The sequence below is a fragment of the Harmonia axyridis genome, chromosome 5, assembly GCF_914767665.1.
Source record: "Harmonia axyridis chromosome 5, icHarAxyr1.1, whole genome shotgun sequence".
Taxonomy (NCBI): Eukaryota; Metazoa; Arthropoda; class Insecta; order Coleoptera; family Coccinellidae; genus Harmonia; species Harmonia axyridis.
In genome coordinates this window covers 2,607,671-2,624,996 of record NC_059505.1, presented here as the reverse complement: position 1 = coordinate 2,624,996, position 17,326 = coordinate 2,607,671, and the positions used below count along the sequence as shown (strand labels likewise).

General features: G+C 37.2%; 2 protein-coding genes across 7 annotated transcripts in view; both read left to right on the top strand.

The window, feature by feature from the left end:
- Nucleotides 1-17,326, top strand: part of LOC123679719 — a 278,857-nt gene that overhangs the window by 86,991 nt on the left and 174,540 nt on the right. For all 6 annotated transcript variants that reach the window (XM_045617148.1, XM_045617146.1, XM_045617144.1 and 3 more), the window contains exon 2: nt 16,812-17,042. In XM_045617148.1, coding sequence (XP_045473104.1) covers nt 16,812-17,042 — 231 coding nt within the window. The remainder of the gene's footprint in view (nt 1-16,811; nt 17,043-17,326) is intronic.
- On the top strand, nt 12,979-15,135 carry LOC123679723. The gene is made up of 2 exons (XM_045617154.1): nt 12,979-13,150; nt 14,524-15,135. The coding sequence occupies exons 1-2, from the start codon at nt 13,012-13,014 to the stop codon at nt 15,102-15,104; spliced, it is 720 nt and encodes a 239-aa protein (XP_045473110.1). The 5' UTR covers nt 12,979-13,011; the 3' UTR covers nt 15,105-15,135.

The window sequence follows — 17,326 nt, the reverse complement described above, 5'->3', positions numbered from 1 at the left end:
TCACTTCGTGAATCAGAGGCATTGAAGTAAAAGCTTAATGGACAATTTCGAGAAAAAATCTTTTATTCATCACAAATGAAGTGCACTTCAGTACCACACACTCCATAAGGAGTGAAGATTACTATCTTGATTGTATTGTACTCAGTATTCTCAAATAGACCGCCAAAAAGGTGAATATCTTTTTTGAAGCAATATAATGGTTATTTATGAATATTACATGATGCATTGAAGAAAATCATTTTTATATTGAACTAAATGAAAAAGAAACCGCTCTTTAAATTCAAAATTTCTTTTGGTAAAACATAGTACCTATAGCAAGGAGTAAATGATTGAATTTGGAAGAAAAATCGTGAAGGTTTTTTCATGTGAACAATTTTTGTTACTTGAATAATGTAGTCGTTTTTAAAATTTTACAACCAGCTGTTCGATGAGATCCAAAGTCGATGTTTAGTTGTTGTTAAAATGCCCAAAGCACGTGTACGCGTAATTTATCGCCAACTAAGTGAATTTGAAAGAGGTCGAATTATTGGTCTACGGGAGGCGGGGTTGTCATTTTGAGAAACTGTACGAACAGATATCCAACTACACTTATGAGATGTTTTCAAGCGTGGTGTGATAATGCCCAAAATCGAAGAAGAGTAGCCACCGGACGTCTAAGGGGCACAAATGAAGTTCAACATCGACGTCTAAGACTTATGGCTATTACCGCCGGATAAGGTCTTTTGGTCTGCAGCATTATCGACCCCATCTTGTATTACCTCTGACGGTTGAGCATCGCCAGCAATGATTACATTGGTGCAGAGAACGTCAACATTGGAATATGGAATGGCATCAGGTCGTCTTTTCTGATGAATCTCGATTCGCCTTGTGTGCACATGATGGCCGAAGAAGGGTTAAACGATGTCGGGGAGAAAGACGAGAACCACAGTTTGATGTTGAGCGTCATTTACAACGGACAGTAGGCGTTATGGTATGGGGTGCTATTGGACATGCAAGTAGGTCACTTCCAGTCTTTATTCAAGGTAACATGACAGCGCTGCGTTACCTTCAAGAAATAGGGGATCCATATGTTCTCCCTCTCCTTAACCGACTCGAGAATCCAATATTTCAGCAAAATAATGCCCGACCACATGTTGCCAGAGTTAGTTTAAACTTTTTCGAAGCGACCCATGTGAATCTTTCGTCATGGCTGCCCAGATCCCCCGATCTTTCGCTCATAGAGCATGTTTGGGACATCATGGACTTGGAAATTTACCCCAGCTTCCACGGACTTTGGCGGCTCTGAGACATGAAGTACAGGTAGCTTGAATAGTATCCCTTAAAAAGGAATTGACCATCTTTTTGCATCAATGCCGAGACGTGTTGGAGAGTGTATAGATAATCGCGGTGGACAAACACATTAGTAACAAATTTATTAACAAAAATTGTAAACCCTCCAAATTCCAATCATTTGCTCCACGCTATATTATCTATGTTTTTCCAAAAAAAAAATTTTTAATTTAAACAGCTTCTTCTGGGTGTTGCAGTTTCTTCGTCAGCTAGTATAATTTAAAGATGGATAATTCGACCTTCCATCATCTAATCCGATTATTCCGGTATTCATTGTTCATCGGATTGGTATTCAGCTTTCTTCGTTACGTCGCAGTGATTGCGATCATGTCCAGCTAGAAAATTCCTACGGAATTGTGTAATGCTGCGTAGAAAATAGATAATTGAATTAACGGCTAAAAAAACCTGGAGTTGAAGTCTTTACTAGAGTCTCTTTGAGAGAGAGCTGATCAGGATATTTCACAGTTGAATATGCCCAGTCATCTCTGGAGGGACCACACGCATCATTCAATTACAGAGATTGTGTTGGTTTATTACGTCTTCTAATAATTAATCCTTAACAGTAATTGCTCGTGGATTTTTAAAATTATTTCTAATAATAAATATACAGGGTGTTTCCGAATTAGACATGAACCTTGGAGGACGTGTTAGTAGGACTCATTTGCTGCCGTTTGAGCCATATTTAGTAACCAAAAATAAAAATTTATGAGATATCTGGGTTCTTGTCATATTCAAAAGGTTTCTCATCTTACTTCATTTTTCGTCAAGTTTTTCTACGTTGACCGCCGTTTTGCCATAGATGGCTGTAGCGGTAAGTGGTAGTCGAAATAAATAAATCGTAGATCTCATACAATAAGCTTAGGTATTTGTAAACATAACGTCATCGAAATATTAGTCGATTTGTATCTGCATCTTGAAGTTATTCTCGATAAAACATGTCAGCTTGCGAGCAAAATTCTCGTCATTTGCGGGAGGTTTCAATTTTCTGCTTTAATATTAAGAAATCTGCGGTTGAGGATGATCGAATACTCTCAAATACCTATGGCGAGGCCGCTATTAGTGAAAGAATGTGCCGAGAGTGGTTTCAACTCTTCAAGAACATAATTTTGACGTCCAAGACCAGCATGGCAGTGGAGGAGAGAAGGTTTTCGAAGATGCAGAATTGGGGGCATTACTTGATCAAGACTCGTGTCAAAAGCAACAAGAATTGTCATTGGTAGTGACGCAATAAGCCATTACAAAACGCCTGAAAGTCATGTGAATGATTCAGGAACAAGGAAATTGGATGCCGTACGATTGAAGCCGAGAGATGTTGACGCCGTTTGTTTGCTTATGAATAGCTGTTTGCAAGGTATAGGTGGTAGGGAAGATTTACTTGGAAACGTTGAAATAGAAAGTCCTACCCCAACCGCCGTATTCTCCAGACGTTGCTCCCTCGGACTATCACTTGTTTTGATCAATGTCATACAGCCTGGCTGACCGGTCTTATGAAGAAGTAAAAAATTGGATCGATTCTTGGATCGCTTCAAAAGATTAAATTTTTTCAACGCAGGATTCGTGAGCTGCTCGAAAGATGGGAGAAAGTAGTGGACAGCGATGGACATTACTTTGAATCATAAATGTATAACCGGTTTTTTACGATAAAGCCTCGAATTTCAGAATAAAACGGCGGATGCAAAGTTATACGCCTATCTAATACTACAGAAAAAAAAATCGAACTGTTTCTCAGTCACCGAATGCCGTCAGTTTAAGCCCCGGTGCACACATACGACTTTTGCAGTTACGACACCGTTGCTGTGTCGTACTTGCGGCCTGTGGTACAAAGAATCAAATGGGAGCATGCACACTACCCGCCGTGCCGTTGCGACGTCGTAACTGACATCATGCGGGCTGTGGTACGACACAGCAACGGTGTCGTAACTGCAAAAGTCGTATGTGTGCACCGGGGCTAAAGATCATCATAAATGACTTCATACATAACCTCCAAACAACCCCATACAGCTACACGAATCACCAGACATAACCTCAAATCAACATTCCCTGTCACACAGCCCATGAAGACATGATCGTGATCATTATACGAACGGCCTTAGAGATATGTCCAAGCGGTAAAAAAAAATCTTGACGTTACGTGAGCCGTCCATCCCTGCTCCGTAACTGCAGGCCCGTAATGACTCATCTGGGCGCTTGTTCTGGCATAACCAACGGTGTAATTGACCGCCTGTGGGATTCAATTGTCCGAGTGAAAAAATATAGTAGGCCAGAAGCGGGCCGACGTCTAGAAACGTGTAATTTCTGGAATTATTTGAATTAGAGATGATTGGTGCTTGCGTAGATGGCGTAGTGATGTACTTGGACGCGTTTCAGGCACCGATTGGGCATTGGTTTAGACTTTAGAGGACCGTTGGTCTTGGTGGGAGGTGGTATGATATATGGGAATGTTCATTTGGGTATTACAGGTTGCGGTTGAAAGAAACTGTAGTTTTTTCAATTTTGTTTAATGATGATTTATTATTTAATTTCATTTTGGCTTTTGAAATAGCTATTATTACAACTAGGGCAATATGAATGGTACCTAAGGGGTTATCCATTTTGTGGTTCCGGAAGTAGACTTAAAAAAACAGATAATGTCATTCAGAAACTTATTCTTCCAGAGTTGGCGTGTTTCCCTAGATAATAAGCTGTAGCAGCTGGTATCTAAAGGGTGTCTTTTTTAGAGCTATAGAACTTTAAATTGCAATAAAACAACGATGAATTATTCGATAGACATGAATTTTATTTATCCGTTTTATTTATAGTCTTGTGCCATTACATTTTAAATATGATTTCTGGCAATGACCGCCACGGCTGGTTCGGATGTAGTCCAATCTGGACGTCCAATTTTCGATGACTTTTTCCAACATTTGTGGCCGTATATCGGCAATAACACGGCGAATGTTGTCTTCCAAATGGTCAAGGGTTTGTGGCTTATCCGCATAGACCAATGACTTTACATAGCCCCACAGAAAGTAGTCTAGCGGTGTAAATCACAAGATCTTGGAGTTCAATTCACAGGTCCAAAACATGAAATTAGGCGGTCGCCAAACGTGTCTTTCAATAAATCGATTGTTGCACGAGCTGTGTGACATGTTGCGCCGTCTTGGTGGAACCACAGCTCCTGGACATCATGGTTGTTCAATTCAGGAATGAAAATGTTAGTAATCATGGCTCTATACCGATCACCATTGACTGTAACGTTCTGGCCATTATCGTTTTTGAAGAAGTACGGACCAATGATTCCACCAGCCCATAAAGCGCACCAAACAGTCAGTTTTTCTGGATGTAACGGCGTTTCGACATACTTGAGGATTAGCTTCACTCCAAATGCGGCAGTTTTGTTTGTTGACGTAGCCATTCAACCAGAAGTGCGCTTCATCGCTAAACAAAATAAAATGGACGTCGTGCGCGATACGTATTCCGCACAGAACCATTATTTTCGAAATAAAATTGCACTATTTGCAAGCGTTGTTCCGGCGTGAGTCTATTCATGATGAATTGCCAAACCAAACTGAGAATAAATCACTTAACAGCTGTTAAATCGTTCGCCATCTTGAACAGTAATGCCAACTTATATACCTCGAAAAAAACACCCGTTACATAAAAGCTTATGTCAATCAGATGTTAGATCATCGAACGAGGAACACATACAAACAATTATGGTTCATTTGGAATAATTCTAAATAAAACACCCACCTCTTTTTCCCCTACTCACAATCAGAAGCATTAAATAATGAAAACCTTGCATCCTGTTTCGAAAACGCGATTAAAACTCAAAATTGAAATACCACACAAAATCCAACCGATAAGCATGAACGAATGCCTTCTCGCTCCCATGTTTTCCACCCATAAATCCACCTTGAACCTCTCCATTCGTCTCTAGATCAGACGCTTAATTTTCGTTCCGTCGATTTTTCAGCTTTTTCTTTAACGACCTTTCCCACTTGCCGAGTGTCAGCTATAGAACGCGGTGATATTGATTTGTGGCCGACCTTGTAGACGACTCGAGTGATCCTTTGGCAAGCGCTCGGATATTCTGTGCACCTTGTTAATGTCGATTTCCTGCTAAGCCCCCAGGAAAAGGTAGGTATGCTGAACGGGAGGCGGTGATGAAAAAAAGAACTTAATTGAAAGTGGGATTGGGAGGGAGTCGAAGACGGGATTGTGGAGGAGTGAATTATGCAAAGGTTAATAGATCTTGGAGATTCTGCAACATATCTCGATAGAAAATGTATTGTTTCTCAGATCTTCGAGATTCTGCAACCTTTATCTATATATAGGTAGCAGAATCAACAGGAACAATTCAATTTTCTATAGAGAAATTAGAACAATTCTATTTTCTATAGAGAAAATACAATTCTATTTTCTATAGAGAAAATAGAATTGTTCCTGTAGGTACAAATGGATTGTTCCTCAGATCTTCGATATTCTGCAACCTTTATCTATATATAGGTTGCAGAATCAACAGGAACAATTCAATTTTCTATAGAGAAATTAGAACAATTCTATTTTCTATAGAGAAAATACAATTCTATTTTCTATAGAGAAAATAGAATTGTTCCTGTTGATTCTGCAACCTATATATTCTTTATATATAAAGGTTGCAGAATCTCGAAGATCTGAGGAACAATCCATTCTATTTTCTATAGAGAAAATAGAATTGTTCCTGTAGGTAGAAATGGATTGTTCCTCAGATCTTCGATATTCTGCAACCTTTACTATATATAGGTTGTAGAATCAACAGGAACAATTCTATTTTCTATAGAAAAATTAGAATTGTTCCTGAAGGTACAAAGAAAAATGAGACAATCCTTGGATAGTTTTAAGAGAAGAAAGTCCTATAGATGTGGGCCCGCAAACGCTTTGTTTTCCAGATACAGGGTGTACTTTGTAGTTCTAGTTTTTTTGTGATCGAATCTTTGATAATTTTCGCTACAGATTGGGTAGCTCCAGAGGGGAAATAAATGGGTACCAAAGTTTGACTGATGCGCGAAAAACCACAGGGTGGTAATTCCTCCTCAAGGTTTTTCAAGAGTCAATGAGCACAACAGTGTTTTATACATCTTAGGAGTGACCATATTGAAAAACAGAGTTCTTGTCGAAAAACCCTCCATTATTAGGTGTACAACTTCCGCCGTTTTGCATTAGATCGCTGTAACGGTAAGTGGTAGTCATACAATAAGCTTAGGTATTTGTACACATTACGCTATCGAAATATTAGTCGAATTTTGTCTGCATCATAAAATTATTCTCGATTAAAAATGTCAGCTGAGGAGCCAAATTCGCGTCATTCGCATGAGGTTTCAAATTTCTGCTTTAAAAAGAAGAAATCTGTGGCAGTGGTTCATCGAATGCTCTCAAATACCAATGGTGAGACTGCTATTAGTGAGAGAATGTGTCGAGAGTGGTTTCAACGCTGATTTTAACGTCTAACACCGGTATGGCGGTGGAAGAGAGAAGGTTTTCGAAGATGCAGAACGCGTGTTAAAAGCAACAATTATTGAAAGGATCATTGGGAGTGACGCAACAAACCATTTCAAAACAACTGAAAGTCATGGAAATGATTCAGAAACAAGAAAATTGGGTGCTGTACAAGTTGAAACCAAGATATGTTGAACAGCGTTCGTTTGCTCGTGAACAGCTGCTTGCAAGGCAAAGACGGGAGGGATTTCTGCATCGCTTTGCGACTGGAGACAAAATATGGGTTCATTACGATAATCCCAAGCGCAGAAAATCGTGGGGATATCCTGGCCATGCTTCCACATCGATGACCAAACCGAATATACACGGTTCCAAGGTCATGCTCAGTATTTGGGGGACCAGCTCGGCGTAGTGTATTATGAGTTGTTAAAATCGTCATCTAACTCCTTCAATGCGCTTGAGCTGAGCATTGAAAGACAAACGGCCGCAATACAACGAGAGACATGATAAAGTGATTTTACAGCATGACAATGCTCAACCGCATGTTGCGCAAATGGTCAAGACATACTTGGAAACGTTGAAATGTATTCTCCAGACCTTACTTAGAATTATAGTAGAAGAAGACATTCTTTTATTTATTTATTTAACATAAACAGGAATCCTTACAGGAATAACCCAATTACAAGGATTCACCACAAAAAAGAAGATATTTACAATTGAGAATGAACATAAACTATAATATAAAACATGTCAACAATATCAAAAAAATAAACAATTCAGTAATTTCTACATAGATACAAATATAATATTTCCCTAAAATCAACTTGAGAAATATTGAAAATGTCAATAAAAAAAATGTGCCAGTTATAAAACCGCATGATTCTCAAAAAAATGGAGTTATAAAACAACGACGTGCGCTCTCTTGGGACATAAAACAGTTCTCTTCGACGTCCGGTGAAAGCACGAATGTTTAAATAAACCTCATTAATGAGAGGAAAATCGAAGTGGCCATTCATTATCCGATATAAAAAAGTTTGATCGAATACAACCCTTTTCTGCTCCAGAGTAGTCAATCTATAAATACGATATGACAGATATGATGGAGTCTGCGTTCTCCCTTTTCTATTATACTGATGTTCAATTTAAATCAAGATACATGATAATCAGAAAAGTACAGTGAACAGTCATTGAATATTGATATTTATTTAAGATGAAACCTAAAAATGTTCCATCGGTAGGTGGTTGATTTCTGTAAGCTGTAATTTCTTTTGTAGGTGCAGTCTTGAAGAAGTCGAGTTTAAAAAGCGTAATGCCAATAATGTTGTCTCTCGAGGAAGTAATTACCGATGCAAACAAACTTGACGGGTGTATGAAGAAGGTCACCTGGGTTTTGTTTATTTTCTTATAGTGGTTGCTTGCGCGATGAAAAATATGAAAAGTATTGCCTTATATGGCGAACTTGCTTCTTGAAAAATTGGAATGGACATTTTATGGTATGCTTATGCAAATGATTGCCGATGCATTATTCATCTAGGTGTGAATTTCCTGGAATATTTGAACAGTAAACATAGTATTGTCGTATTCAATTGCAGCTTATTTTATTCTATAGAGAGAAATTAATGATCAAAATCGGAATGAAAATGCTCAACTTTATTTTATATTACGATCATAGCAAGATTGTGAGAGAATGATCCACAGAAATGTATAAAGTACTAAAGTAGCAAAGCTGATTAGAATTGAAGCATTGAAATTATTGAAGGAATAAGGGTTGTATAAAGTGTATTCTATCAAAAAAGTACTGATAATTGATACTTAAAGTTTTCTCAATAGGAATATCATTATCATTATTTGATTTTTCATATTGTTGAATTATGTGGCTTATTTAGTGATGTAACGGGTGTTTTTTTTTCGAAGTATATAACTTTAAGTTGGCATTACTGTTCAAGATGGCGACCGATTTAACAGCTCGTGCCACAATAGATTTATTGAAAGACACGTTTGGTGACCGCCTAATTTCACGTTTTGGACCTGTGAATTGGCCTCCAAGATCTTGTGCTTTAACACCGCTAGACTACTTTCTGTGGGGCTATGTAAAGTCATTGGTCTATGCGGATAAGCCACAAACCCTTGACCATTTGGAAGACAACATTCGCCGTGTTATTGCCGATATTCGACCACAAATGTTGGAAAAAGTCATCGAAAATTGGACTTCCAGATTGGACTATATCCGAGCCAGCCGTGGCGGTCATATGCCAGAAATCATATTCAAAATGAAATGCCACAAGATTATCTTTCGGATTAATAAAATTCATGTCAATCGAATAATCCATCGTTGTTTTATTGCAATTTAAAGTTATATAGCTCTAAAAAAACACCCTTTAGTTATCTGTTAGAATAGATAAATTCATTCCAATACTGATTATATCTAATATCTATTTTATTTTGTTTTTTATCACTTTCGATAAAAAAAAAATTTATCGTTTCTCAGAGCGTTTTGAATCTCTTCATCTCAAAAGTATGTAGCCTTTGTTTATCGTTGGTAACACAATATAGAGTGTTCCTAAATTGAAGGTACAAATAAAAATGATAGATTCCTCGGATTATTTCAAGAGAAAATAAGTCCTATAAACCTGGGGATCGAGAAGCATTCTCAATGGTGATCGCTAACGTCGGACAAAACTGACAGGGCACATGAAGAAGAAACCTGGAGCAGCGAACGTTTCGTTCTCGAGATACAGGGTGTTCAAATTTAATTTTTTCAAGAGTTTTTGTTCATAGCATCTTTCTTGCAAAAAATATTCAATTAAAATTTGGCATACAATTCCAATTTGAAGTTTTCATCATGTGATATACTTATTTTGATATTTTGTTGTGTTTGTTGTGATATTTTTTCTGGAACTGTGCCCGATTCTGTTTTCCAGAATTTGTTGAACTACCACTGGTAGTTTAGAAAAATGTTGAAAGAAACTCTGGTCCAGTACTACACTTTTTGGTTTCTTGTAGTTTTGTCGTATCTGCTGCCGATTTCTGGATAAAAATTTGAAAAAATTCTCTAGTTATTCTTAAAAAATCCCGAATTATTATAAAGATCCCGTTAGTTAGTTGTGATGAATAAATTAATTACAAGTTTTGATACTTATTTACCCAATCTGTTGCGGAAATTAATGAAAATTCGATTAACTGATATAATCATCACAAAAAAAAAAAGAAAAAAAGCGTTTGCTGTTTCTGTTTATAGGACTTTTTTCTAATTATTCAATTCATTTTCCTCTGTACTTCAAATTTAGCAATACCGTGTATATTATTACTTTCATACAATGGATGCATAAAAATTTGCAATTTCATAATTGATAAATGAACCGTTTTGGCTTTGTAAATTTAGGTTCATAGTTGAAAATAACTCGATATATTTTCAAGACAGGATAAACTTCTATGAACTCAGCTATTTGAACTGCATTGTATTAATATGAACCACTCCAATGTTGCTGCTCCGTTTGAGTTCCTGAGCAATCACGTTCGAGTGAAAAATAAATGTTCATCAGATAGAAACAGCTATTGTGCTTACTTATAGTGATCAGAAAATCTGCCTCAACTTTTGAAATGTTTGAAAAGTAAACACATCCTGTATACTAGCTGTATACTACTCGATCATTAGGCATTTTATGAAGATATATAGAATGGATTTTATGATCAGATAATATTGAACACAAGTAGGTTTCCGATACTGCAATATCGAAAATTCTGTAAATGCTATATTCTTCCACTCATGCTCAATCTCAGCATAATACCATTTTCAATTCAACAAAATTCTGATGCGATTTCGTTGTAGCAGCATCGGAGGAAAATCCCCTTAGCACAATAGCATCTACCTCCCTCAGAAAGATTAAAAAAGAAATACGCCAGATGAAAATGCAGGGATGAAAAGAGGATGTTTTTATCAAATACCAAGAGGATCTGGGGAGAAGAATAGGATTTCTCAGCGAACAAAAGTGTTGTTCACATGTCAAGGTTCTTACATTCTGGTTTTCGTCCTTTTTCTGCGGGAATGAATGTTAATCGAATTGTAGCTTAGGGAGTGGAAACGTACAGTTCATTTTCCATTGTAACGATGACATAGTTCCAGTTTTCCAAGTTTATTACTCACGAGAATGAATAATCGATATGCGCGAAGCTCTTGCAGTGGTTTCAAACAGGAATTACCCCATATTTTTCACAAGAAATTAGCACGCTATGCAAAGCTGACCTGGTTTTTTAATTGATTAGTGGAAAGGTGGTTGGGTTCTTATTGGAATGTGCGATCAATAAAAAAAAGGGTGATTCATTCTCATAAATCTTGCGGGTTTTTATTTACGTATGTTTTCAGATTATCTACTGAATTACACACAAGGGTTAATTTACTGGGGGGGGGGGGTATAATGGGGGTAATTACCCCCCCCATGAATATCGAAAAAATATTTCATGCAATAATTTCAAATTGGTAATTTCCCAAATATTGCAAATTATTGGCTTTGAATTGTTACAACCTCCCTATGAAAAATAGCTATATCCGCCCTTGATTACACACATCGTCAAAAGTCTTGGCCCCCCTAAGTTTTTCAAGAAATAAACAATCTATGTTCTGTAAATGAGATGAATATTTTCCTCTATTTCAACTGCTATAACAGGTCAATTGAAAAGTCCCCGGTCTACCATAGTAAAACACATTTTTTTGGCAACATTCGATTTTATTATTCAACATAGTTGCATTCGAGGGCGATACAGCGATCTTCCAAATTTTTGATACAATTTTGTGGTACGATTTGTCTTTCGCTTCAAAATAGGCCTCAGTTTCGGCGATTACTTCTTCATTGGCGCTGAATTTCTTTCCAGCGAGCATTCTTTTGAAGTCTGAGAACAGGAAAATGTCGCAGGGGCCAGATCTGGCGAATACGGTGGATGCAGAAGCGATTCGAAGCCCAATTCATGCAATTTTGCCATTGTTTCCATTGATTTGTGACACGGCACATTGTTTTGATGAAACAGCACCTTTTTTTTTCTTCAAATGGGACCGTTTTTTAACGATTTCTTCCTCTAAACGATCCTATAACCATATAATAATCGCTGTTGATGGTCTGGCCCTTTTGGAGGTAATCAATGAATATTATACCTTGCGCATCCCAGAATACTGATGCCAATACCTTGCCAGCTAACTGTTTTGTTTTTCCTCGCTTTGGATTCCGTTCATCGTGTGCAGCCCACTCAGATGACTGTCGATTGGCCTCCGGAGTGAAATGATGGAGCCATGTTTCATCCATTGTCACATATCGACGCAAAAATTCAGGTTTATTGCACTTAAACAGCTTCAAACACTGCTCTGAATCATTAACACGTTGTTGCGTTTGATCGATTGTGAACTCGCGTGGCACCCATTTCGCACATAGCTTTCTCATGTACCATTATTTGTGAATGATATGATGTACACTTTCAGATGATAACTTCACAATGTCTGCTGTGAATTTTTTCGATTTTTTTGATCGGTGATAGCATCTTTTGAGCGTCCACTGCGTTCGGCGTCTTCGGTGCTGATTTCACCACGATTTAAACTTAGCATACCTATCAATGAAGATTGATTTCCCTGGTGTAGACCCCGGAAACTCTTCATCAAGCTTCAACTGTATTTTTCCCCTTAAAAAACCAATGTTTCGTGAGAACACGCAATTCTTTTTTTTCCATCTTTTTTCAAATAACAAAAGTAGCTACACTCACAACGCAATATCTCACAAACTAATGGTCGGACTGCTTTCAAATTTCAAAACGTATCGTTTGAAGGTTGGTACTAGCTAAAAATCATATAGATTTAATACTAGCACCGCCATCTGTGCATCAGACCGGGGACTTTTCAATCGGCCTCATATTTTTTGTATCACCAAGTCGAGTTAAGATTTGGGCGATTCATACGAATATTGATCATAACACAGAACGTAAGCGAAATCGATTCCTAATCAGTGATCACGTCACGCTTCAATTCCACGGATAACAGAAAATAACGATAACGTTTCATAACGTGATTCAGAAATCACGGTATCGCTCATCGGCTGTGTCACCACGCAATGCAGACCCACACAATGCCATCCAATCGGGTAGCTTCATATTGTCGTGGGAACGCGTCTTGACGTTGCAACACGTCGCGTGGCTGTGAACTGTAAAGCCAGTTCAGTTTAGTGCACGTTGTTGGTTGTTGGTACAATGGAGGTCCAGGCTGCTCGGCTGATTGAGGAGATACGAGAACGTCCTTGTCTTTATGACGTGACATCCCAATTTTACAGGGACCTTACCATGAGACAGGAGGCCTGGGAAGAAATTGCATATCTGTTTAATGAATCTGGTAATTGTCATTTCGATTTAAACCTATTCGATTTCGGAAATATTGAGTGGATACCATAGAGTAATAAACATAGATAGAGGGAGTATACGCAATTTTTACATGTCCCCAACATGGTTAGATTACGTTGTCGGATTGTGATATATTTTCGAATCCACAATTTTATATATTGTTATGAATGTATATAATATTGAATGAAATATATTTATTTGAGTTATTTCCAATTGAATATGCAAATTTGAATATTTGGAATCCGATATTTTTCCTAATTGTCGAATTTATAATAAGCAGAATATTTATTATTTTCTGTATCTACCTGCTGAAATTCAAGATGTGGCAACTTTTGCTCTCCTAGTGTCATCGGTTGTTTCACGTCGTTTGGCGCGCTTGAAGTTTGTTTTCTGAATTCCTGATGTATTTAGGTATTCATCTCAATATATTTTGAGTTGATATAAAACATTGATTCACTATGGGACATAAAAAGTGCGTTCTTTGTGGAGAAACTCGCGAATTGAGTGAAATATCGTATCACTGATATGTTTTAATTTCCGCGCGCTTCATGTCAAATTTGATAGTTCACGTTGGGGATAAAATTTGCTTACTGAAAATGACATATGCTCCTTCTATCTATGTTTATAACTCTGAGGTGAATACTGTATCACTCTTTTATGTTTGTTATTTGTAGAAGGTGTTCCTAAATAGTTGGTATAGGTTCGCCAAAGATATACCGTATTTACAACATTTTACAGCTTTGCCGTTTGAGTAAGTTTATTAAAGCCGCATCATTAAACTATCACAAAACAATTTGTTCGCCCAGAAACAATTCAGTAATTTTTACGTAGACTGCACTCTCTGATTATTATATATTGTTTACCAAGTGTGATGGGATAGTTTTATGATAGTTCCACAATAAACTTTTTTAAACGGAAAAGCTGTAAAAGGTTGTAACAATGGCATATCTTTGGTGATCTTATAAGAGTGAAAAGGTCATTTTAAGAAAAAATGCACATGGGGCCTTAAACGCTTTGTTCTCGAGATACTGGGTAAAGTTTGATTTTTTTCAAGGTTTTTTTCATAGCAACTTCCCTTCACAAGATATTCAACTTAAATTTGCAATAGACATTCCAATTTGAAGTTTTCATCATGTACTATGCTAATTTTGAATGGAAATCAACAGGGTGATATTTTTTCTGCAAAACGGAAACGTTTGCGGGTCCATGTTTATAGGACTTTTTTTTTCTTAAAATTATCCAAAGAATCTCTCATTTTCCGATTAACTTTCAATTCAGGAATGCCCTGTACAATTATTTTCATGAAATAAGAATTTTCTTCATAATTACTCACTAATTCATTAATTTCTGGTAAATTTTTTACAGTCGATTCAGTGAAAGCCTCATGGACAAAATTACGAAACGCTTTTTCATCTGCCAAAAAAAGACGAATACTCAAAAGTGGCCAAGCAACCTCTATAATAACTCCATGGAAATACGAAAAAGAGATGGCGTTCTTAACACCATTCATGGAATCGAGACAAGCACATATCAACCCAGAGAAATCAGAGGAAAAATCGAATTCGGAAGACTTTTCCGACAAACCATCTGATGACGATACACAAGAGACGCCTAATTTCAAAGAACTGGAAAGATCTTCATCTTCATTAGAACACGAAGGAATTCCAGCAAAACGACTTTGTACTTCTAAATCGAAATCATATAGAAATCTAGATCCTGCTGATGAGATGATGCAGATCATGAAAAAAAATGTGGAACTTCGACAGATGCAACATCAAGAAAAAAGATATACTGAATATGACGCTGTTGATATGTTTTACTTGAGTATGGCGAGGACGGTGAAAACTCTTTCTAGGGTGACACAGGCGGAAATAAGGATGCAACTTTGTCAAATAGTTTCAGAGGCAGAAATAAGTGAGATGAGAGGAAAACCCCAAAATTCTTAATTTGAAGATATATAAGTCCTCCTCACAATATTGGCTGGAATCTTTCACCTGTGAAAATCTAACTTCGTTGAACTTTTCAATTTTTACTAGACTAAGTAACATACTGATAATATTCTAATATTTTTATTCTTTTTTTGAAGAATATTTATTTTGAGAATGTTTTCATGTTTATAAATATTTTTGTTATCGAATAAATGATAAAAAACTTTTGGGTATTATTTCATTTAACTCAAACAAACAGTTACATCGTCTTGCTTTTCGGAATGAATCTTGCAATATCTTATATTACCTTGAAACATTCTAATCTGAAGTAGATAGTTTTTCTATAGGTGGTGATAATAGCAACACTGTATATAATTTTTTACTTCTCTTATGTCATTTCTGTTCAGTAGGTCAGGCGATTCAATCATGGGAAAATACACCATTCAACAAAGTTAAAAATTGTTAAATTGCTCAATCAAAAAAGTCACGAATTCTAAATCACATTTTCGTTAGATATTCGTTGAAAAATTAACATTTCTGTACTTATCTATAATTTTTCAGCTTCTGAGATATCTCCAAAAGGGCTAAAAAAACAGTCGGCATTGGAAAACAGTAAAATTCAACATTCCTTTCCCAGACTTTCATGTTGCTATGTTGTAGATTGTAGTTTCAAGGAGGGTTTTATTGCGCGCCACCAGTATCTGGGGTGGTCTCGAGAAGTACACTTCCTCACTTCTACAAGTCTTTTTTCAGAAGCATTCTTTGCGTTGGCTAGCGATGGCTAGATATTCCTTCAACAGATGATTCCGAGTTTCTTCCTTCTCCCTGCAGAATCTGCACTCGTCGTTTTCAGCTAGCCTCATCCTCATGAGGTGTTTCCTGAGGTAGCAATGCCATGCAAGAAATTCAGTGAGGAGGTGTATCATATTCTTACTAAGATCTAGATACTTCTCAAACCTCGCAGTATCAAAGTTTCCTAAAAACTTTTTGGAATGATTCAACCCAGGAAGATTCCACCAGGTTACCTATACCAGAGGAAGCTTCTGGACCAATGAAAAGAGAGTATGCTCCTTTTCTGGCAAGTGTGTTCACTTCATCATTTCCTTTGATTCCTCATGGATAGAAAACCTAAACTAAACAGACCTTGATATTGAATGAGGTTACTTCGACACTACAATACCATCTTAGAATCGATGCTATGTGAGCTCAATGCTTCGATTGCAGCCTGACTGTCAGGATGTATCGCTATATCAAATTTCTGAAGTTTCTTACTAGGTTCCTCCACATTATTCCATTGCAAGTATCACTGCCTGAAAGACACTTGGACAGCGGCGTAACGATAGTGAGCATTTTGGTTTTAGAACCACCTGTGTACCATTTGATGGTCTTCTTTTTGAGAACTGGAATTGTGGACTCCCTTTCCGAATCTTCTTTCCTACTTGCAGTGGAGGTTTTCTCGATGCTAGTTTTTGTTATCATCTTGTCTGGAAGACCGCTCATAGGCCTATTAATTGAATTGAATTGTAGTGAAAAACAGCAAAATTTGAGATTAATTTCCCAGACCTTCATGTTATTAAATTGCTCCTTAGTTGGCTGAAATATCAGTTCAGTATTGATGGAGTGGCATTACCATATACTGGCGAAGAATACCCAGCCACAAAGAATCATTGTCTCTCCACTATAACATAAAACTTCAGTTTCTCATTCGAAGCAATTTTTTTTCAGGTCCAGCACACCTCGGATCAACACCGACTCCAATCTGGATAATTCTATATGCGAGAAGGGTTCACGTCTTGTTCCTTCAGTGAGACAAGTCCATCCATTGTTGGAAGAGAAGGCACACCCTTTATGCGGTGATATCAACTCGAGCCCCCCACCATATCCGAAAAGGGCCAGCTTGGATTCCAATACTAGCCCTACTCAATGTTGGGGGGCCTTCGATTGTGACCCCAGAAGGTGAGTTATTTCAAAGGGTTTCTGATAATAATATTATTTTTCCATAATCAAACAAGACATTGAAGAGAAAATACGCCAGTACAACAAAAGAAACTATATAAGAAATAAACGCTCAGCTTTGAAAATCAGAACTTAAATACTTATTAATACTGCATGGTTCACAAGTCTATTAATGATTTCTTATTAAGCGTTTTGAACTTTTTATCATTGGGGATTTCATAATCCTCCTGTGAAGATTACTTCAAAGATATTGCTTTTGTACGTATGGTTTCATAATTGTTGTA